This window comes from Nyctereutes procyonoides, unplaced genomic scaffold (genome assembly GCF_905146905.1).
Source record: "Nyctereutes procyonoides isolate TBG_1078 unplaced genomic scaffold, NYPRO_anot_genome, whole genome shotgun sequence".
Taxonomy (NCBI): Eukaryota; Metazoa; Chordata; class Mammalia; order Carnivora; family Canidae; genus Nyctereutes; species Nyctereutes procyonoides.
The window spans coordinates 39,030,714-39,053,756 of NW_026575136.1; the positions used below are offsets into that span (position 1 = coordinate 39,030,714).

The 23,043-nt window shown below is 42.5% G+C and overlaps 1 protein-coding gene across 5 annotated transcripts in view; it reads left to right on the plus strand.

Annotated features, from left to right (window-relative positions):
• Positions 1-23,043, plus strand: part of ATP9B (ATPase phospholipid transporting 9B (putative)) — a 242,290-nt gene that overhangs the window by 120,028 nt on the left and 99,219 nt on the right. For 4 of the 5 annotated variants that reach the window (XM_055302881.1, XM_055302883.1, XM_055302882.1 and 1 more), the window contains one exon: positions 5,095-5,171. The exons of the other annotated variant lie outside the window; for it this stretch is intronic. In XM_055302881.1, the coding sequence (XP_055158856.1) occupies positions 5,095-5,171 (77 nt within the window). The remainder of the gene's footprint in view (positions 1-5,094; positions 5,172-23,043) is intronic. 5 annotated transcript variants of the gene reach the window in all.

The window sequence follows — 23,043 nt, forward strand, 5'->3', positions numbered from 1 at the left end:
GGCCTCCCTGTAAGCTCCATTGAGGAATAAGCAGTGCAACCGGTAAGGGATGAAAAGGTGAAGGCTGTTCTGTGAGGGCCTGGGGCAACAGAAGAGGATGGTGCCAGGGCCTGGTGCCTGGCACATGGAGATGGGAAGGCTAGACACTCTCGGGGCGATTCTGTGTGCATGTGCACCGTTGGGGCCTGTGTGTACAGGAGCGTGTAACCCAGACTCCTGTAGGAGAGTAATGTTCACCTTTCAGGGAATAGGGAATGAGAGGGGACTTGGTTTTATACTGATGTTTTATATGTTTAATAAAAAGCTCGATGGCGGGGATCCCTGGGTGGCTTAGCGGTTTGGCGCCTGCCTTTGGCCCAGGGCATGATCCTGGAGACCTGGGATCGAGTCCTACATCGGGCTCCCTGCATGGAGCCTGCTTCTTCCTCTGCCTATGATTCTGCCTCTTTCTCTCTCTCTCTGTGTGTCTCTAATGAATAAATAAATTTAAAAATCATTAAAAAATAAATAAAAAATAAAAAGGTCGATGGCAAATAGGACAGTTTTAATGGAAACTATGTGAGGTATCTCATGATTTTGTACTGATGGATTTTTTTAAATTTCTCAAACTAAAGAGAAAGAGAAGTAAGGACAGCACACCAAGGAGAGACCTCAGGGGGAGCAGGCCATATCTCTGGCTGTGTAGATGTCAGGAAGGGAAGACTTGCAGTGTCCGTAGGGTCACCATGGAGGGGGCACTGCGGCCAGGAAGAGTCTCAGAATCTTGTGCTCATGCTTCCTTCACATCTCTGTTCTGTGCTGACCATGCTGACGGCCGAGGATGGCCCGAGGCTCACCATAGCTCACTGTGGTGCTCACGTTGTTGCAGCCTCACTGTGTGGGCCAAAGCCTGTGCTTAGAGACGCCCATGTTGTTGCACAGTCACACAGCCAGGCTGTCGTGGGATCAGGATTTGAAGCCAGGTAGCCGTCCTTGACAGCTGTCACCCTTTAGCCTTTAGTGTTGAGTAGTTTCTAGGAAAATATTTACCACATACCACACACAAGCTGATGTTGGTCCCAGATCTTACGTTTCCCATGTCTAGAGTTGTATTCTGTTTGGTTTCCATCATAGTGAAGATGCTCTTTTTACAAAATACATTTTATTTGATCTTTTGTTCCCTGTGTATTAGAATATTGCTACTGATCCTCAGTGCTATGGATCTGTGGCCTTTCTCCTCAGAGACGGAGGAGAGGCCTTTTGTGAGGCCCTCTGATAATTCCGGTACACACTTTCCCTCTCCTGTCCTGCACTCTCTGGATGACCTTGGCATGTGGTAGCTCCTGGTTGCATATGAGGGCAGAGCAGACACAAAAGTAATGTCAGATATGCTTGCCCACGTTGATGACTGTTTTTGATCCCATTATATGTAGAATTCAGTTCCTCCAGGCATTTTATCTTCCAAGTAGCTATTCATACTGCTTCAAAAACCAATTGTTCAAAAAGATTTAAGACACCTCTAATTTTAATTTGTGTTTGGACATTTTAAAATGTAAACTCTTTTCATTAATTTCACATATTTTAACACATACTTACCTTTAAAAGCCTTAATAGTGTGAGCAAATACTAGATTCTATATATTATCAAACTTGCTGTATCCTGAGGAATGTTTGAAAGACATTGGGTTTCCAGGAGTAATATAAGAGCTCATATCTTCTTTATACTTGATTACAAGTTGAGAAAGAAGGACCAGAATTTTTTAAAGTCTTACTTTTTAAACATTACATGTCAACTGGATTCAGGTTGCCTCTTAGGTGAAGTGAACATGGGCCTTCCTCCCTTGTCATAGGGTTCTGAGTGCATGGGAATATGGTGGCTCTAGTTAACAGCACAGGGGATCCAAGGACCAGGGGTCACCAAAGAGGGACAGCTACTTGTGGTGCCATCCGTCTTCTCCCCCTGATGGTTCAGTGAACATCGTTTCTCCAGAGCAGAGTCAGTGTCCCAGGGAACTGCCATGTTGCAAGTGATAGGTGGATAAGAGAGCGTTCTGATCCTAAACTGCCAAGAGCCTAGAAACAGAGTGTGCCTCTAGACAGGACTGCCAGGCGTGCGTGCAGATGGGGGTCCAGGGGTGACCCCTCTAGAGCGGAGCTGCTGGGCGTGCGTGCAGATGAGGGTCCAGAGGTCACCCCTCTAGAGAGGGACTGCTGGGTGTGTGTGCAGACATGGGACCAGGGCTGATACTGTTTGTGATGAATACAGAAAATGGGAGTAAATACTTGGAAACTTTATAGCAGATGATGAAATAATATAATGGAAAAAAATTGGACATGTATGTTCTTTTTGGTTTTTGTGTTGTTTCATTTATGTTGGTAATTTTTGGCATGATATTTTATAATACTTGTCCTTATGACATATGAGAAATTTTAAAATGAAACCTGTCCGTTCAGTGTACATGGTTTTGAGGCTCCTGTGGCAGAGAGGTCGGTAGATTAGGATTGGAATAGTAGGAGAAGCTGTCCCAGTAGAATCCCCTTGAGGGACCTGACCCAGAGAGTTTTGGAATAGGTGCACTAAACAGTGTGGTGACCAAGCATGGCAGTGGCAGTGGAAATCGCAGAGAACACACCAGCACGTGGTACATAAATCACAACAAGGCTGGGAGTTGTTGCTTCTTGAACCTTGGGTCTCCGGGTCTGGCAGTCTCTGCAGTTGGGAAGTAGGTGGAGCAGCTCCACCACCCCTTCCTGCTGGTCTGTCGCTTTCCTCTGGCACGTGGGGTTGGTGGAGCCCAGACCTGGTGCAGGTCACAATGTCGCTCTTTGTCCCTGGCCTCAGCATCTCTGGGTAAGTTTCCTGAGGTGAATCCGTAGTCTTTGTTAGGGTGGCGGCTGGTACCTGGCTCCCACCAGCCTTTGCTGAGTTACATCTGTTCCAGGCACATGGAAACTCTCTTGTGGCTGGGCAGCCCATGCTGGGGTTTCTGCACTGTCCCCAGCAGGTTCCTAATTGACAGGAAATACTTTGACCGGCTAATAGCTTCTAGGTCTGTCTGTCTCTCTTTCTCTGACATGTTACCTTCGTCTTTTAAGATGAACGTGCTGTGTTGTGGGACCTCTCCTGTCTCATTTTCAAAATGAAGAGGAAACACCTCCCCCCTTTTCTTTTTGCCGTATATACAGGGTTTGCTCAACCTTTTAGCCTCTACTAGTCCATAAATAGGGACCCTTTTTGAAAAGAATGGAGACTACTACAAATACTCCATACTGACTTCAGTAATTTTGGTCTTTAAAAAGCATTGACAGACTCAGAAAAAAAAAATTCGTTATTCTCAGTATACTGAGTATTCCTTTTTAGTGAGAATGAAATGAGATAATATATATGAGAGCCATTACCAGACTTTGGTAGGTTATACAAATAAAACTACAGGAGGGATTCTGTTAAATACTCGTTACCTACGATATATATAACATGCAAATACTGATTATATATCAAATCAATGTATATCTGAATGCATTATATTTTGTCATTTCTCAGATCTCATTTTAGGTACTTGTAACTGTAACATCCACTTAGAGTCAACATTGCTAATAATGTGTCTGGATCTCAGGACAGTGTTTTCTAGCGTGTTCTGCTAATAGTAAAAATAATTGTGCAGTTTGTCTTATTCTGTGTTTGTGCTTTTTTAACATTAGTGAGCTTATTTAACATTAGACACTTTTATATTTTGTTTAAGTTAAGCTTAATTGGCAAAATAGGAAGAAAATACCGATCCGGTAAGATTTAACTTATTACTTCACTGACAAAAGAATTGTTGATATGTTTGTTTAGAAAGTCCTTTATAGTTGGATCCTAATGGAATCTGTGTTTTTCTGAATACTAAGTACAAACCGATCATCGGCAAGTTCGCTTGGACGGTGTGATAGGAAGGGAGCATCTGTGTAGTTAGGCTGGCTTCTGTGCTAGAGAGCCTGCTCTGCTTTCCTCACAGCTCTTCCAGCAGCACACAATTTACAAAGGAGGGAAGAAAGGAAATGGATTATTGTGAAAGAAAGTGTAACTGCTGCAGATATGACCACTGAGCAGCCTTCTAGCATCTCCCATCTTCCTGAATATTCCATGGAGGAAACCATTCGTTATCTAATGCATGTAATATGCAGCTACCAGTTCATATAATCCAGGAGATCGCTAGAATTACCTTTATTCCATGGGTCCTAACTTACAATGTACTGGATTTCACACATTACATTAATATGATATCAAAGAGTTTTTGTATAATTATTCTAGTGATTTCTGCAGTGGTTTTGGTCTCAGTGAGTATTTATGGCTATGACTGTCTTTCTCCCCTTAATCATTTCTCATCTTCAGAATTTAAGAAAACTAGGAACATAAGTAATACATAGCTGCAGTTTAGAAACAGACTTGTATAGTTTTTGACATTACTGAAGTGAGTGCCTCTGAGCCTTGTCACCCAGGAGTTGTTCTAGGGGTATTTGAGTATCCTTTTACCTTAAGTTTGATAGAATAGACATGTACACTTAGAAAATCAGACTTTCAGGAGACATGAATAAAAAAGACTAATAACATCTACATTCAACACCAAGCATTTATGTAATTGTTTTACATAATTATGTAATTATGTCTTATTGTTTTAATCGTATCTGTGCTGAAGTGTCAGCAGAGGCTCTCACACCTGGAAGTACCTGCATCTCTTGTGCAGGGAAACCGGTACAGCTGGTGTAGTTTGGGCTTGAAGGTCTGACCACTTGAGAGGATGCAGCATCTCCTCATTTACCTGCATTGTCCACACACATGGACCAACGAGCAACTTCAACCTTTCTCTTGACAGTGAAAATGGTTTCAGTACCTTTTCTCATAATTCTGTGTAGGTCAATTTGTATAGCTTAAGAAATCATTTCTGTTCTTAAAAGTTTATTTTGAAAGTTGAGATTAGACTTTGTTGAACTAGCCAAATTAAAAGTGCTATTAGATAAATTTGTATAAAATTAAGTAATGAATAATATTTTCTATCAAGACAGTTGATTAGAAAGTGTTCTCTCTGTGCTTACCCTCTGAGGCATTTCTGTAAGGACCACTTTCATGTTTTTGCAGGTACTGTAATAGGTGTTGTCATTTATACTGGAAAAGAGACTCGAAGTGTAATGAACACATCCAATCCAAAAAATAAGGTAGGCTAGATTAAGGAGCAGCTGCTTTAATGACTTGATTTTCCCTTTCAGTGAGAAAGTTCTGAAGTTCTGAAGAGCTTGTTCATTTTAGCTTAATATATAACATAAAAACAGAGTTTGAAAAATGTGGGTGATTTTAGATGTGAATTCTCTGTATTTATGTAACAGTATGCTCATACTGAAGACCTTCCGGAAGTATCTCTGCTGGGTTAATCAAAGTTTTATATGTCTCTTAAATTTTCTTTGTTAGACATACAATTTGCCCATAATTTGATAGCTGACTATGGTCTTTTCAATTTATTTATTTTATACTTTGTACTCTTTTGTATGTTGATGGCTCATTTTTAAAATAAAAGAATCTATATTAATATTTTATAGTATTTAATTGATAGTATGACATTATTAAACTCGTATCACTTAATTTATTTCCATTTCATAAGCATGTTGAAAAACATTTTAGTTTTAAGGACTGCTTAATTATATTACTAAATTGATCATATTTCTGTTATATTCCTGAAATTGCTGTTTATGTAGGCAGCATGTGTGTGCAAGTTATAGCGGAGCAAAAAAAGTTAGTTTGAATCCTCAGATGCTGTTAATTTGGGTAATACATTTTGTACAGTCAAGTCATAGAATGTGCTGGTGTCTGCTTTATGAGAAGCACTTTCTACCTGTGCATTTTACTCATCTTTATTTGAAATATAATCTGAGGTATATCTAAGTAGAAGAAAAAAAGCACTCTCATGGATTCATACCTTGCTTTGTGAGTAATTAATAGAAAAGGTCTTTTGCAGGAAATTTCTAAAAAGCGGTAAAAATGAAATAATTCTTTGAAAAGATATATTGAAGGACAAGATGTATTCCATCTTTTTCAGCTAAATACTATTTAAAAAAAACAGTTAACCCTCCCAACATTAGGAAAGCATCCCTTACCCTTTCAATGTCTGTGCCCGTTTGCAGCGCAGCAGAGTGGCACTGATGTGTTTCCCATCTGGAGAGTATCCTTGCCCTGTCCCAGGTCATATGAGTCATCCTAGTGAGCTCGATGAAGTATTGTGTTTGTTAGGACTCCAAATGTCTGTGTGTGACATATTTACTAAAGTGAAAGACAAATGTTGTGCTACTATTATTTTAGTATAAATTCTGATTGTGATAACAGGGAAAATTATCCCTGTTGATTTATATTACAACTTTGTGCTAATTTGAGGAAATTGAATATACTGCAGGTCATTATTTTTTCATTAGAATTAAATTTATTTAAAAATAAATTATTAAATTTTTGACAGAATTACATGCATGTTTGTGTATGTTTTCTATGAAGTACAGTGATTTTTTTTTCTTTAGTAAGCAAAATTAGAACATTCTAACAATGCATATATGAGTCCTAGGGTAGTATTTTTTCTTAATCATTTTACTTTTAGGATGAATATTGAGGGTAAATTTAATTTTAAATACTAAGATTTAAAATCTTAAAAGTTATCCTGTCATGTAACACAACTTCTGCTTCTTCTCACCTTCCTCTTAAGGGCAGCTTTCACCTCGCATTGTCTGTGTCCACACCTGACTGTTTTGCATGGTTCCCATGCTGTTCCCTTAGGTGTTGACACAGAGCCAGTTAGGTGACCTTTCCCAGGTGTGTGCCTGTGGTAAAGAACTCTGGCCCTGAGGCTTAGCTGCCTGGTTAGAGCTGGTGTTGCCACTAACCAGCTCTGTGACCCTGAGCGAGTGGCTTCATTCTGTGTCTCACCACTCAGTATGTGTTAGCCATTGCTACCGTCTTCCTGTAAAATGAAGCACACGTTGTGAATGAGTGCCTGGCCCTCATCAGCCCAGAAATAGTCTGTGTGCACATAGCTGTTCATACACTCTGTCCTGCCCCACGCTGCCCCAGCCTGGAGACCGTCTCTGTGCCCATGTCAGCAGTCTTCCCTCCATTCCTCCTCCTTCCTCTTCCTCTTGCTCTCCTTTTTTAAAAAAAAACTTCTAAATCCCTTGGTATTAACACAATGTATCTATAACAGGAAGGTTATCTTTGATTTTTTGCACAACTGGATTCAAAACTCTGCTCTGCCACTGGTCAGCTTCACATGTGGAGTGAACACGCCCTTTCATTGGCTGGCATCTTCCTCGGCATCTCCCTCTAGTTGGAAATCAGTGTAACTGTGATAGCGACAGCCCAGGGAGAATGCTGACATGCGGCGAGTTCTGTTCAGAGCACTTTGTGTACATGATGTCTGAATCAGCACGACCAACCTTGGGGGAAATGGCATCATCTGGTTTTAGAGCAGGGGACATTACAGTGCAGGAGGCTCTGCTTGTCACCATGGTGCATGCTTCGTGAAAGCACTGTAGATCATAGAACTCCAGCTTGCTAGGAAAACATTTTGTCATTAACAAAATAATCTTCGGATAAGAATAAAGTCTCTAAATTTGCATGTGTTACTAAAACTAAGTGCTAAATGCCAGGTTTATAGGAAAAAATTTCAGGAAAACATTATAAGCATGTTCAGTGGACAAAAAGTAATGGGTGTAATTTATCTAGGGGAAGTACTGATATATGTTGAATGAAAAGATGATGTGATATTTGAATCCCTAAAGAGAAAAGGAAGACAGAAAATATTATTCACTGTAAGACATCATGTGAAGACTACATCTTAGTGTTCTTCCAGTAGCTTACTAAGTCAGTAAAGATTTGGACTTCAGAGAAGGCTACTGGGAACAAAAAGGAAACATTCGAAAGGGAAATCAGATCGTTTAGCTGAGTTTCCCTTCCTCAGGGAAGCACACTATTCCTTATACTCATTCTGAAGTGTGTGTGGGCCAGTCACTGACACAGTGGTCAGGTGAATTTCTGTGGTAGCATTCATGACAGCAGAGGAATTGGGGCTGGGGAAATACATATTTATAAAGGAGTTCTGTCTCTCAGTCATGCTGTCATACAAACTGCCCTAAAACCACAGGAACATACTACAGCAAAGACTGCTTTTCTCCTTTGAGCATGTGTCTAACATGTTGGCAGGTGCTCTGCTCCTCATTGTCCCTCAGGGAACCCTCCTGGACACATGATTCCATGACCACTGGGTAGAAAGACACTGACATGACGGATTGCATACTGACTTGCAGCTTCTGCCAGTGAGTGGCACAGGTCACATTGCCTTGGTCAGAGCAAGCAATGGCCTCGTGGAAGGTGAAGGAGTCAGGACAGTTATATCCCTTCCCCAAGCGCAGAACGTGGGAAAAGCAGGAACATGTAATGACTTAGAACCACTGGCTACCCAGCATAGTTATAGATGAGAGTGTCCAGGCCTTTTCTGTACACTAAGAATCAAAACAAAATAGGAACTTCCTAAAACCCCGTGGAATGCTGGCGGTAAAGGCCTCTAAGGCAGAGGAAGAGGAGCCAGGAAGGCTGAAGGAGGAAAGCCCTTCTGAAGATGCATGGTGGTGCACACACAGCATGCCGAGATCATTGGGGAGAAAAATGAAAAGAGACTAGTGATTTAGCAACAGGAGGATCCTGGTGAAATGAGAATCATTGTCTTTAACTTCTTCGGTGGAATCGGATGCAAAAGCAGATATGGGGACCCTGTGCGGAAGGTCGAGGGTGTTGGGAAGGACAGTGGTGGGGAGGGAACCCAAAGCACTGAGGGAGCAATAGGGATGCAGGCAAAGGATTTTATTGATTTTGTTTGTTTCTGGTGAGAGAATGATAAAACTATTAATGCCTTCCATAAAAGGAGAGAGAGAGAGAGAGAATCTTAGTTTATAAAGGGGAAAATATAGTCTACAGAAGAGTAAGTTTGATGTGCATCCCGCAGTAACTTAAATGTGGGAGCTTGAGGTCACTGGAGAAAATATTGTATGTTGTTAAATGGCAAAGAGCTGCCATGTGCAGTAGGGTGTGGTTGTTGGGCTTTGGAGAAGTAGGGGCAGTGCTTGGTCCTTGGCTCTGTAGCATATTGTTCCCTGCCTCCCCCATAGTGTGTGCAAGGGGGACCTGTTCCTTTGTGAAACTGCGATGCGCTGTTGGGAAGGAAAGCACTGCAGTCAGAGTTGTGTGGATGAAGAGGGAGAAGCTAATGATAACACTCCTTCAGGTGGGGAGATGGATGCAGAACATGGCTGGAGTCAGCGAGGATTCCTGAAAGCACAGGGGAACATTGCGGCCTGACCATTTAGCTCATTGGTTCTTGATCAATGGTAAGGACCCAACTGCTGCTGGGAATCTTAAATCTGTGATGGAGCTAGTAATGAGCAAGTGGCTTTCTCCAGTGGATGTTCAGGAGCCCCAGAGCAGAGGCAGAGACATGAACAGAGAAATGTCTGGTCCGAAGTGACGGGTGGTGGGGTGAGCGGGTTGGGGGCTCTTCCCTCAGTAGCTGCCACACCTGCTTGCAGATGCATACAGGCAGCCAGGGTCCTGCGGGTTGCGATACTAGACATGACGGCCTGCTCCTGGGGCCCCTGTCCCCCGTGCCCTTTGCCCCACGCAGGTGTGGAGTGTTGGGTGAGAGCTGTTGCACCAAATCCTGTCTCCCCCTGGGAAAAGCACCAGTTGCCTCCATTGAGTTGGGGGACTTGAATGTGACTCCTCATGGAGGCGGGGGTGCTTATGTACCAGCATACCCTCCCAGAGCTGAGGGAAGGACATCTGTTGTGTAACCAATTTTACTAGTTGCTTCATAAAATCTATTTTTAAACTTGTCATTCTGCCTATCTCATTTCCCAAGCCTTAATTTGGGCATTTCTCCTTTTGTCTTCATTTTGTCTATTTCGTTCTTCTCTAGCTGCTTATTAGAAAGAAAACATCAAACAGAAAAGTAAGGAGAAAAATATGATCACTTGTCTCATCTTCTCCTGTGGCCACACATCCCTCCAACTCTATCCTATCCATGCATTTTAAAAAACAGAGATTAGGGCACTTTGTCTAGCTGCTGCATTAGCTGGCTACCTTACTTTGCAACACCTCTCTGTCCACACAGCCTTTTCTCATGACCCAACTGAGTGGCCTCAGCGTCACCTCTGCTTGTACAGAGGCCACCCCCAGGTGTCTCTCCTAGACCTGAATCAGAAACTGCAAGTGCAGCCACCTCTGAGACGGAGAGCCACCGCCTCCTTAGTGGCCACAACAATATGAAATGTAAAGAGAATTTATAGGCAAATAAAGCTGCAACCACATTTCACTCAGTCATATGTCCCACCTGATGCACCCTTTCAGAGTGGTCCTTGGAATTGGTTTTCAAAATCTAAGGTGATAATTTTATAAGACTCAGAATATACAGCCTTAAGCTTATTACAAGAGTTTATTAGAATACCTTTTATTTATCTTTTAAAATATTTTATTTATTCATGAGAGACAGACACAGAGAGGCAGAGTCCCTGAGCCAAAGGCAGATGCTCAACCACTGAGCTACCCAGGCTCCCTATCAGAATTTTTTTAAATGTAGCATGTTTCATCCAGTCGTGGGGATTAATACCACAATCTACAACGTTGTTATGGAGGACCTGAGTTCTAAGATACAGACCAGTTCTTGTGGCTTCTTTTCAGGACAAGAACGTGTGCCTCCAGTGCGCCAACAGGCGCGAGGAGGGACATGGGGTCTACTTAGTCTGAAATTGTTATCTTAAACCTGAGCAAATCAAAAGTTTTTATTACTAAGCAGTTACTTTTATAATAATATTTGGTGAAAGTTTAAATTATAAGGAATACAACTTGAGTAATGGACTGTTTTATAAAACCTAGCTTGAGATATATTTAATAAGATGATACTTGATTACATTTAAGAGGGAAAAATTCTTACAGGAGGTTAAGAAAAATCAATTGTGACAGGCTGCCATTTTCATGCCATTCATAATAATAAGTTGCTCAGAGCAAGAGCATCAAGGATGAAATGGTAATACAAATTGCTTCAAGTAGTTATTGTAATCCCTTGGGCATATTGATTTGTGTTTCTAATAAAAAGATGCTTTCAAACGTCTCACTGACAGACAGGTGATATGTGCCATTATGTGAATTAGAGCTACTTCTTGTTCTCTGAATTGTTGTAAAGGCGTTTTCAGATAACAGAACAAAATAGAATCAGCTATGCTGTACTTTGTGGGTTGAAATATCAAGGCTGTGTTGGAAAATAGCTTACTTCTTTTTAAAAGGACAATTTATTAATATTTTAAAAGTTGTATTGACTTATATACTAAGATTGTTACCATAGAATAACTTCTCTTTTTTTCTTGTGGTTGCATGCAATCATGGCACCCCTTAATTTTTTTAATAGTTGCCTTCTTGAGTAATAAAATCTTTGGGTTTAAATATGTGTTTAGAAATGTGATGATGTGCTTTGCGAAAGAGCTGCATGTTGTGGAATACAGCAACGTGGTGGATCTCTGTGGATAAAAAGACTTTGGGAATGCTTTTTTTAGATAACTGTTATTAATATTAACAAATCATAGTGTTTGAAAGCCTCATCAGGAAAAGATTAACTAGAGAAACAAGCCTACAATAAAGTAGTTCAGCGGCATGCCGACAGGACCCAGTGTGGCTCTCAGGGTTATGGCAGCACCCACCCCGCCTTTGCTGCATTTGTGACTGCACACTTTAATATTACAGCTGCTCACAATTAAAAATTGTGTTTCTTCATCAGCAGTGTGAACGTAAATAAACTTATAATTTCAGGAAAGCAATAAAGAGGCAAAATGCTAAATAGTTAGAAAGCAATCCTAATGATAACACCTGGGACATAATGCTCTATCAGAGTATGCAGCAAATATCTATACTGGGAAACCTGGATTTAGTCCCTAAGTTCATTTTAAATATGAATTTGATTATAAAGCAGGTGTTCTAAATGGGAACATGAGCATATTTATTATTTAAAATAAATACTTTGTATCAATAAAAAAAACTTAGTGTTACATAAAACTCTGAATGAGGAAGGCTTACTAATCATTTATTGCATATTCATTGAGAACTACTTGATAATACTTTATCATTTCTGAGCAGTATAGTTAAATTCTTTATAATCAAAATCATAACAAAGAAGTATAGGGACCTCTGGGTGCCTTAGTTGGTTAAGTGTCTGACTCTTGCTTTTGGCTCAGGTCATGATCTCGGGGTGTGGAATTGAGCCCCCTAGTTGAGTTCTGGGCTCAGAGAGGAGTCTGCTTGAGATTCTCTCTCTAAATAAGTAAATGAATCTTTAAAAAATGAAAGAAGTATAATTTATTGAAGAAGCAAATAAATATTTTCATAATTGTCTTTATTTTTTGAAATCCTTGTTTCCTTACTCTGAGGCTTTAAAAATTGTTAGAAATTTGTGGAAGTTGTGATGCCTTGTTGATCAGGATGTTTCCATCTTACTTTGTATGAGCTCACAAACCTGAGTGCTTACCATCACCACCTTATCCTGAAGCCTTTTTGACCAGGATCTGAAATATCTAGTGGGACCAAGAGTAAGGAGTAAGGTCAGTTTTAAACCTTTTATCAGAACTGGAGGAAGGTGGTGTGTGGATAACAATGTTATGAGTAGAGACAGGAAGGGGGAATAGTGAGGTTTTCTGTTGTTCCAAGATTGCCAGACTTGGTGTTATCTTCCCAGGGAGGCTGTGGGTGTGGTGTTATCTTCCCAGGGAGGCTGTGGGCTATAGGCCTACCGTGGGACTCTTCATGCTGAGGCCTCGCGTGGCTGTCACGGATCAGGAAGAGGTCACGAGTGTGGTGTGGGTTCAGAAGCAGACTTCCAGTAGGGGGGGAGATACTGACCCAGCCCAGGTAGAGAGGTCACCTTGGTTCCTTACTGTGCCTGGGAAGGCCTACAGTGCAGGGCTATCAGCCCCCATGGTGGCTCTTCCTTCTTAGAGAAGCTGGTTAGGAGGAAAACATGGCCTAGCCTCACTTGGCAGGCCATGTGGGGTGCTTGTCTAAGGGCATCTGCCTGGGTGGGGTGGAAGGCCCACTGGCTCCTTGTGCTAGGCACCTCCAGTTTACTACCGGGGCCCCTGCACCCCACCCCCGAGGCCAGCTGCGTGCAACGATTGCTCTGTGCTGGCCACTGTTGCAGCATCAGCCCACTGGCATAGCATCCACCACATGTACTGAATGATGAGGTAGTTTTCTTAAGGAGCTGTTCATTTTTTTCCCTTGATTTTTTGAGTTGATTTTTTCCAAGTGATAATTTTTTTAAAAATATTCCTCAGCAATAAATCTTAAAACATCTGGTTTCAACTTAATTGTCTTCTCATACATCTGAAAATATATTCTGAATGCTACTGTTTTTTAAAAATTTGATTTGTCAACGTACCAAAGTTTCTTTTTTAAAACTGCATTAACTAAAACATGTGTATGATAAATTTAACATGAAATTAAATGGCTCTGTTTTCTCCTATGTAATTAGCAGTGTCAGCTAATAATTACCTTTTGTAAAACTTTAAAATATATCGTGTGTGTGTGCATGTGCATGTGCAGGCGCGAGCTTTCCCACTGTGCTGAACTGTTGAGTGCCTGGGATTTCTTTCTGAGGGACAATCATCCACACGAAGCATCTCTGAAAGGCTTGTTTTTAAATTGCATAATGCCATCAAAATCAAAACGTTTTGGAGGGAGGCCTTGAGTCAGAATGATGTTTTCGAACAGTGTTGTTTGAACACCATTAGGCTTAGAAACTTCTGTGGGATAAATTACACATCAGAAATTCCTTTTCTTTACCTTCAGTATAAATTGAAATCAGCATGCCGGTGTATTTCATAGTATATTCAAGAGGTAATAGAAAGTTTCAAGTGAACCCAAAATATAGTGGTAAAGGTTAATTAGTCCCTTCCTCCAGTGAACAGAGCCTTCCAGTAGCAAAACTTGAATAAATATTAGTTGAAGTACTTGCTGTTTGATGTTTTGAAGTCTTGATGGGAGGTGACGTCACAGGAAGAGCTCTGCCCCAGGCAGATGGGAGGGCCTCAGAATGAGGGAACCAATGATGCCAGAGGGTGCACAGGGTGTGTCACCCGTTGTCAACAACTCATCTTAGTGATTGTGTGAACTGGATCCTGACACAGGTTTAGTTTCTGAGGGTGGGTTAGTTAGTGCAGTGGGCTGGCTGAGTGAGCTGTTTGCTTGGTTGATGAGAATTTGTGCTGAATGAAGCCAAGATGGAGAGGACCTTTCAGGAGAGCAGTGTCCCCTGAGTTATCTCATTCCTGGCAAAGGAAAGCAGGCTGGTAAATGACGGATGGTGACAGCAAGGTGCTCACGGTGCTATCAAGGGGCTTTGTGTCACCTGGGGCACCTGTGCTCATTGGTTCCTTTGCTCCATTAAAACTTCTAAAATATTTAGGCACATCTGTGTAGCTCAGTGGTTGAGCATCTATCTTAGGCTCAGGGCATGATCCTGGGGTCCTGGGATCGAGTCCTGAAACTTCTAAAATTTTTAAACAAATGAGATATTATTACAGACAGAACTATAAGTAACAGTACTTTTTGATTATGAAACATTTTTTGAAGCACATCTAGTTCACAAAAATTTTTATTTTCAAAACAGAGAAGAAGAATTATTTACAGTAAAGTTTATAAAAGTTTTCACCCTGATACTTTAGGGATTTAAAATGATGTATTTTATACAGATACACAACAGTATGGGTAGAACTTTGAAAATACAATTATTGCCTAAGCTGCCAATCACTGTTTCCATTGGGGCTCCTCTGGCAGGAGATGGGGTCGTAAAAACTCAGGTGAATTTAATATGTGTGCATGCTGTGCAAGTGACTGGCAACACCTGTATGCTGGTGGCTGGAGTGCTCTCGTGGTCATCTTCCCTTGTACCCGTGCCTGCCTGCCTCCCCATGGGTGGGCTTCCCCTCCTTCCCCATGGGGCCCAGCACACCTGGATATCAGCACCCACACATGTCTCAGGCGTCACCTCCACCCATCAGGGTTTCCCACAGTGCTGGGATGGCAACCCGTCCAGGTGCCACTGCCATCCCCCTCTCCCACACAGCTCACACAGCTGCTTCCCCATTTGTTCTCAGCTTTGCACCCAGCAACACACATGCTTGCAAAGTACAGGTTGGTGTGAGGTTAGTTTCCTGCCCAAAGTGGTTCCAGGGGTCCCCATTGCTCTCAGAGCAAACACCGGCCCCTCTGCTATAGCCGGGAGGCCCTGACCTCTTGCAGGAGCTCCTTGTGGGCTGTGCCCGCCCTGCTTGGTGTTTTTGCCCAGAGGCTCACCTCTGCTTCTGTGCTTAAATAAGTAAACCTGGGGTAACTATTTATGTGTCTGTGGTTTCCACACATCATTAACTCCCTGGAGGCAGGAGTTGTGCCTTTTTCTCTTCCTGCAGTCCAAGCTCCTCAGACATAATGGATGTTGGATAGTTTAAATTAGGAGCAAAGAAGGATATAAAGATGATTCGCCTGAAAGTTATGTAGAGTCTTTGTGGGAGACGTGGGCCTACCTGTAATAAACACTGGAGATGCTGTCCTAGGTGATAAAAGTGCTCTGGCAGTATGTGGATGGGGGGGGGGGCAGCTACAAGATGGAGGGCACACATTTATTGATCACTCCAGATTCTACACTTGGTGCTGTCCATATCGTCTTATGTGTGACTGTTGGTTTTCTGTTTGTTAGTGCGGTTATTATCTGTTACTGTCCTTGGTTTTTGGTTTTTTGTTTTTCTAAGAATTTATTTATTTATTCATGAGAGACACAGAGAGAGAGGCAGAGACAAAGGCAGAGGGAGAAGCAGGCTCCCTGTAGGGAGCCTGATATGGGACTCGATCCCAGGACACCAGGATCATGCCCTGGGCCAAAGGCAGACACTCCACCGCTGAGTCACCCAGGCATCCCTACTGCCCTTGATTGATGTTTATATTCTCCCTTTGTCCTGTGGGAATGCATTCAGCCCAGTGTCTGTGTCCCATTATCATAAAGCCATCATTTAGAAATATTGTAAGTGGGATTGAAAAACTAGACAGCCACATGCAGAAGAATGAAACTGGACCATCTTCTTACACCAGACACATAAATTCAAAATGGATGAAAGGCCTAAATGATACAGGAATCTTACCAAATCCTAGAGGAGACCACAGGCAGCAACCAGTTTGACCTCGGCCGTAGCAACTTTTTGCTAGACACGTCTCCCAAGGTGAGGGAAACAAAAGCAAAAGTAAACTATTGGAACCTCATCAGGGTAAAAAGCTTTTGCATGGCAAAGGAAATAACAAAACTAAAAGGCAACCGACAGAATGGGAGAAGATATTTACAAATGTCCTGTCAGACAAAGAGCTAGTATCCAAAATCTATAAAGAACTTAATCAAACTCAACACCCAAAAATCAAAAATCCAGTCAAGAAATGGGCAGAAGACATGAACAGACATTTCTCCAAAGAAGACCAATACATGGCCAACAAGCACATGAGAAAATGCTCTGCATCACTTGCCATCAGGGAAATACAAAACAAAACTACAGTGAGATACAACCTCATACCTGTGAGAATGGTGAAAATTAACAAGACAGGAAACAACAGATGTTGGAGAGGATGTGGAGAAAGGGGAATCCTCTTGCACTGTTGGTGGGAATGTGAACTGGTGCAGCCACTCTGGAAAACTGTGTGGAAGTTCATCAAAAAGTAAAAAATAGAGCTACCCTAAGACCCAGCAATTGCACCTCTAGGTATTTACCCCAAAGAGGGATACCTGCACCCCAGTGTTCAGAGCAGCCATGTCCACAAGAGGCAGACTGTGGAAAGAGTCCAGATGTCCTTCGACAGGTAAATGGATAGAGAAGATGTGGTCTATATATACAATGGAATATTACTCAGGTATCAAAAAAAATGAAATCTTACCATTTGGAGTGATGTGGATGGAGCTAGAGGGTCTTATGCTGAGTGAAATAAATCTACCAGGGAAAGACAAATACATGATTTTACTGATATGTGGAATATAAGAAATAAAACACAGGGACATAGAGGAAAGGAAAGAGGAAAATAAGATGAAAATCAGAGAAGGATACAGACCATAAGAGACTCTGAACTCTAGGAAATAAACAGGTCACTGGAGGGGTGGGGGATGGGGTCATGGGGTGATGGGCATGAAGGAGACACGGGATGTGATGAGCACTGAGTGTGATATAAGACTGAGGAATCACTGATCCCTACCTGTGAAACCAGTGATACACTATCTGTTAACCAAATTGAACTTCAGACAAATAAACAAACCATTTGTTCTTTCTACCACAAAAAGATGTTCCAGATTCATCTTATACTTTCTTTGCCCCTGTCCTAGGATCAGCCCTGGATTGCTCCCAGCAGAGAGTAGTATTTGGAAGTCAGGGTCTGGGGCCTGTATGTGCTTATTGCTGTTGAGATGGCTGTATCCAGACGCCAGCATCAGACAGAGTAAGGAGACTGGTGCTAGTATGACAGGAAGACAGACACATGCACATACTGTCAGGCCTATTTTGTATTGTATATACTAAACACTGAGTTCAGATACACTTGCTCTAAGTTTCTTCTAGAACCTGAGAAATATGGCTACTGTTGCCCTTGACATGTTTACTTATTTCATCAATCCCTGCACTTGCCAGCTGCACCTCCTGTCCAGCTCCAGTGTCTGGGTCAGACCATCCTTGCCTGTCTCCTTCTTCGGGAGGCTTGCCACTAGCCCTACTTCTGGGCTGGTGTCACTCTGCTTGGGCGCAGACATATGCATTGTGTTTAGAAAGGACAGGGACACATTTACGTAATTACTCTCCAGCTGTTTTATTTTTGTTTCATTTCTTGAGGGCTGAAACCATTGTTTATTCATTTTTTAGACCTCAGCCAAAGCTTATAGTGTGTTAAGACAGACCTGTGAGGTGTGCAGTAAGTGCTGATTGTACAGATGAGTTGGTTGTTGAGAGAGCCAATGAAAGACGTATTAAATACTTAAAGCCTCACCCTGAAAGAACCTTTAGGTGAGGATAGAATAGTATTTGTCTTTAATTGATTTAAGAGGAAGTAAGATCAGAATTACTCAGGGTCTCTTTGAGTGTTTAATATAACATTTCTCTGGTGAGCAGATTTTTTTATTGTTTGCATGTCCATAGTCGCAGACTGCTGTGCCCAGACTGCTGTGTAACAGGTGTTCATGGATGGGAACCTCCATCTCTCTGTAGAAAGCCCTGGGCAGACACAGGTGCCGCCGGGGCCTGATGCTTCATGTGGACTCCAGCTCCCCTCCCTCCACATCTGCCAAACAGCTATCTGTGGGACCCTGGCCAAAGAGACGAGTAAAACCGTGTCCCTTCCCTTTCTCCGTCTGCTACTTTCTCCACAAGTGGAGCTGACCTAATGTAAACTGCCTTTTGCATATGGTACTGTTTAGGATTCAAAATAAACACTGTCCTGAAAGAGATTATGATCAAAAGAGGGAATTCGTCATGGATACATTTCTCTTCTGTCTCTTTCCTTACATTTTACACATAGTAGTACACTCTCAGTAAATAGTGACTTATTTTAGGTCTGAGTTTCTGTGCTGACATTAAGGTTAGGCTCTTTTTGTTTGTTTGGTATTCCAAATTAAGTGACTTTAAAGTTAATAAACAGACTCAGGCCTAGCACTGAAGTTTATGTCTTCAAGCCACAGAGCAGGATTCCTATTGATTCTGCTGTTGGTACTGATGGCTAACTAAGCATTGAGTACCTCTCTTCCTTGCAGCAACGCTGATGGCTGATGCTGCGCTCTGTAGAACTGTGTGGTTGCAGAGCTGCATTGTGGACCCTCTCCAGCCACCATACACAGACATACACACGAGAAGCAGAGAAAGAGACAAATGTCACATTACTACATGTATTGCGTTAACCTGTGGAAATGAGGGGCTTGTGTAGGTTACAATTTAGAGAAGGATTTATTTTGTTTTGGTTGGATGTTTAGTCATTCAGGAAACAATCTTAAGTTAAAGTCAATAATTTGTTTTTTTATTACAATTACAAAAATTGTTTCTTAGCCTTAAGACACAGACATGGTTGGAAACACAACATAGAAAACAGAATTTTCATAATGGACCAATTTAATATGTTTTTAATTCCAAACAATATGAAGAAAAATGATTACTTCCAAGTTTTAATTTTGGGCTAAGATGATGCATTTGTTCTATACTTTAGATAAATGCAGATGACATTGCAGCAGCTTGATTTCAGGGGTATGTGTGCACTTTGCCTTCTCAGCAGTTAATTCAGGTTACTATGGAATGTACTCTAGATTCTAGAAGAGAATCAGATTGAGAAGTTTCCTCACATTCTTTAGTTTAGTCATCAGTTCTTCGAGATCTGTTCTCAAGCCATGAGAGTTGTAACCCTTCTTTTTTTTTTTTAAGATTTTATTTATTTATTCATGAGAGACACACACAGAGAGAGAGGCAGATACAAATGCAGGGAGCCCGACGTGGGACTCGATCCCAGGTCTCCAGGATCACACCCTGGGCTGAAGGCGGCGCTAAACCGCTGAGCCACCTGGCTGCCCGACTCGTAACACTTCTAAAGATATTTGTGGTTGCTAATTAACTGACACCAGTAAATAAATACGCGGGTTTTGGACATTTTAAAGGATCCTTGTGATTGCACAATTTCATTTAGCACATGTGAGTCATTTTAAGGATGTGTAATATTCTAGGTTGTAGCTGTGTGTTCTTTTTTTGTTTTAATGCTGAATCAGTACATTGAAAGGAAAAGAAGGGTTCTGGGGAGCTGGGTTTGTTTTTCAAAGTAAGATTCACATTGCTCAGGAGAGACTTTATGAATGTGCGAGTTTTATGAATAAATGAAGAGTAATTTAGTTATTTTCTCCTTACAATCAATGTAAACAGTTCAAGAAGTATAAAAATGAAAAAAAAATGAAAAAAAAAAGAAGTATAAAAATGTTCAGTGTGTTACTTTGTTAATGCTGCAGTGCTAGCTTTTCGAAGTAAAATGGAAGGTTTTCAGGCATCCTTTTGTCTCCCCAGAATGGTGGGACATTCTCTTCTTACTGGTCCATTCTACCTCTGTTTTGTTGTCCCATCTGAGTTTCAGTTAGTTCGGTTGCTGGATGCAGGTCGAGCTGTTTGCTGCTGTTATTAATTTTGTGAAGTTGTTTCTGTTTATAATTTTTTTCTTTTTTAACGGCGGGGGCCATGGGAGACAGAGGGAGAGAGAGAGAATCCAAGCAGACTCCACGCTCAGCACAGAGTCAGATGTGGGGCTCCATCTCCCAATCCTGAGATCATGACCTGAGCTGAAATCAAGAGTCAGGCACTTCACTTACTGAGCTACCCAGGAGCCCATTTATAATCTTTTGATATCAATTCACCAATTATGTTTCATACTAAGAAATCAAGTATAAATTCTCCAAGTTCTATTTAGTGCTCCTGGAACCACCTGGGACACTGCTGACTTGCACCATCATCCATCCATGAACACTTGTTTTGTCAGCTCAGGAAAAGTACAGGGGCTTAGACATCTGTTCCTTTAGGGACTCCTCATCCTCTCCCTGGGAGACACATTAACAGACCATTTTAAAACAGACTTTACCTTTACAGTCCTACTAGTCCTCGGGTGTTTGGGGAACATTGGAGACTGACCTAACAAACCTGGGATTGTGAGGGAGGTATAGCCTGGAGGGGGTTAGACTCCAGGAGTGGTAGGGCGCTACAGGCTCCTCCCTGTCAGGGGCGAGCAGAGATCCTGGGTGCATAGGTCCCGGAGCAGGACTAATTGTGTGCTGTTGGCGTGTGAGGTTAAGGGAGGGAGGGGTAGAATCGTCCTTGAGGAAGCAGTTGAGGGCTTCGTGCCGCTGTGGAGGGCTTGACCTACATCCTAGAGCCAGGAGAAAACAAGCTAAGGGTGGGGGGCTGTGTGTGGTACATTGTTCTGACCACTGTGTGAAGATGGACAGCAGGTGAGTAGGGCGAGACCCATTTCAGGCAGTTCAGTGTCATAGTCTCTACAGCACAAGATTGGGGTCATGATACTGTGTAGTTTATATACAATACATTGCCTGACACCTCATAAATGCTCAAAAAATGCAGTCAGAGGTATGAGAGAATTGGAAGTTTTAAAATATTAATATAAAAAATATGTACCTTGGTGCTTAGCTTTTAAGTTTTTAAATAAATTAAAAAAAAAAAAAACAAATTTGACTGAGACTTGATCTGAAAGAGCTGTGTACTCCTGAGATTCAAGAAGCCAAGTCTTAAAAGAAACCAAGGTGGAGTTTATGGTATGAGCAGTAGAAAATAAAGATAGCAAGCCATACTGCCCCATCGTAGACATCCCATCATCCCTGCCCTGGCAAATAAAGGAGAGAATAATGGGAGAAGCAAGAAGGAGAGCATTGCGTGTGGAATTCTTGCCTCTTAGAGCACAACCCCCAGCAGCACAGCTGTGGAAGCAGAAGATACCAAGGCCTCGGGTCCTCCACAGGGGAATGCATCCCGCAGGGGCAGGCTTCAGGGTCATGTAGGACAATGCCAGAAGGGCCCCTGCCACCGGGAGGGTGCAGACTGGAGAGAAGAGCAAGAAGAGGACTTCCGTGGTGCTGACCGCCCACCGTGGGAGTTGAGCATCCAGAGCTGCTATGATGCCAGGGGCGGAGGGGGTTGCTCCCCATCCTCAGATGCCACTAGGACCCCTCACCCCATCTTGGAACTTATATGTATGAGTGGAAAAACAGTGGCAAAGGCCAGAATACAATTTAAATCTGAAGTTCTAATCATTAATTTAGGATGTGACCAGATTATATTAGATTGAATATTTCGGGATTTATTTTAGGAAAATAAAATATATGCTTTGCACATCTCAGCCTATGTTCTATAAAAATGATCTCTACTACTCTAAAACTTCCCAGATGTTGGCAATTGAAGGAGCTTTTGATACTTGTAGGTATAGAATTCTAGATGCGAGTTAGATATGATTCCTGAGTCCTCTGCCCTTGAGAAAAGCCCCGGGGATTTGCAGTAGAGGAGGCTGGGAAGGCAAGCCATTACCAGGTACTTGGAGAGCTTGAGGCCTTGTTGAAGCTGAAGACTCCGTTTCTAGAAGGATTGTCTTAAATTGCTGTGTGACTTTCTAGCAGAGATCCTCTGGAAGCAAAGATCTGATCTTGGGTTTTGTGGGTTTGTCAGGGTTTTACGGGCTGTGAATGAGAGAAAGCTCATGTGCAGTAACAAATAGACCCTGACCTGTACAGTGGCTCGGAAAACACCACTCACCTCCTTCCTGCCTGCCAAGTGCTCTTCTTGGGGTGACTGGGGATTTGGGTTTCTCCTAGCTTGTGGCTCCAGTAGCCCTAGGGCCTTGTCACTGCCACTGCATCTCACCACAGGGGCAGGAGCACGGTGGGCCCCATCCAGCAACCTGGAAGTCAGCACTCCGGGTCCTACAGCAGGAAGGAGCTGAGCCAACAAAGTCAATGACTGTCACCTGAAATCTAAGAGAGAGGCTGGGATCTGTTGAACTGGAGCCATAAACTGGAAGGAAAAACTAAGTCATTTTGACAACAGATTCTGGAGGGTGAGTGGGGAGTGTTACGGCTGGGACCTGGGCAGTGAGGAGTGTCCCCTCTAACAGTCTTGTCTGTAGACAGTGAGGACCCTGTGTGGCCTTGTCCCACCTGGGGAGGGTATCTTGCCCACTCAGCCCCCCACTTGTGAAGGTGACAGATCCATTAAAAACCTGGGAGTTGGGGATCCCTGGGTGGCGCAGCGGTTTGGCGCCTGCCTTTGGCCCAGGGCACGATCCTGGAGACCCGGGATCGAGTCCCACGTCGGGCTCCCGGTGCATGGAGCCTGCTTCTCCCTCTGCCTATGTCTCTGCGCCTCTCTCTCTCTCTCTCTCTCTCTCTCTCTCTCTCTCTATCATAAATAAATAAAAAATAAA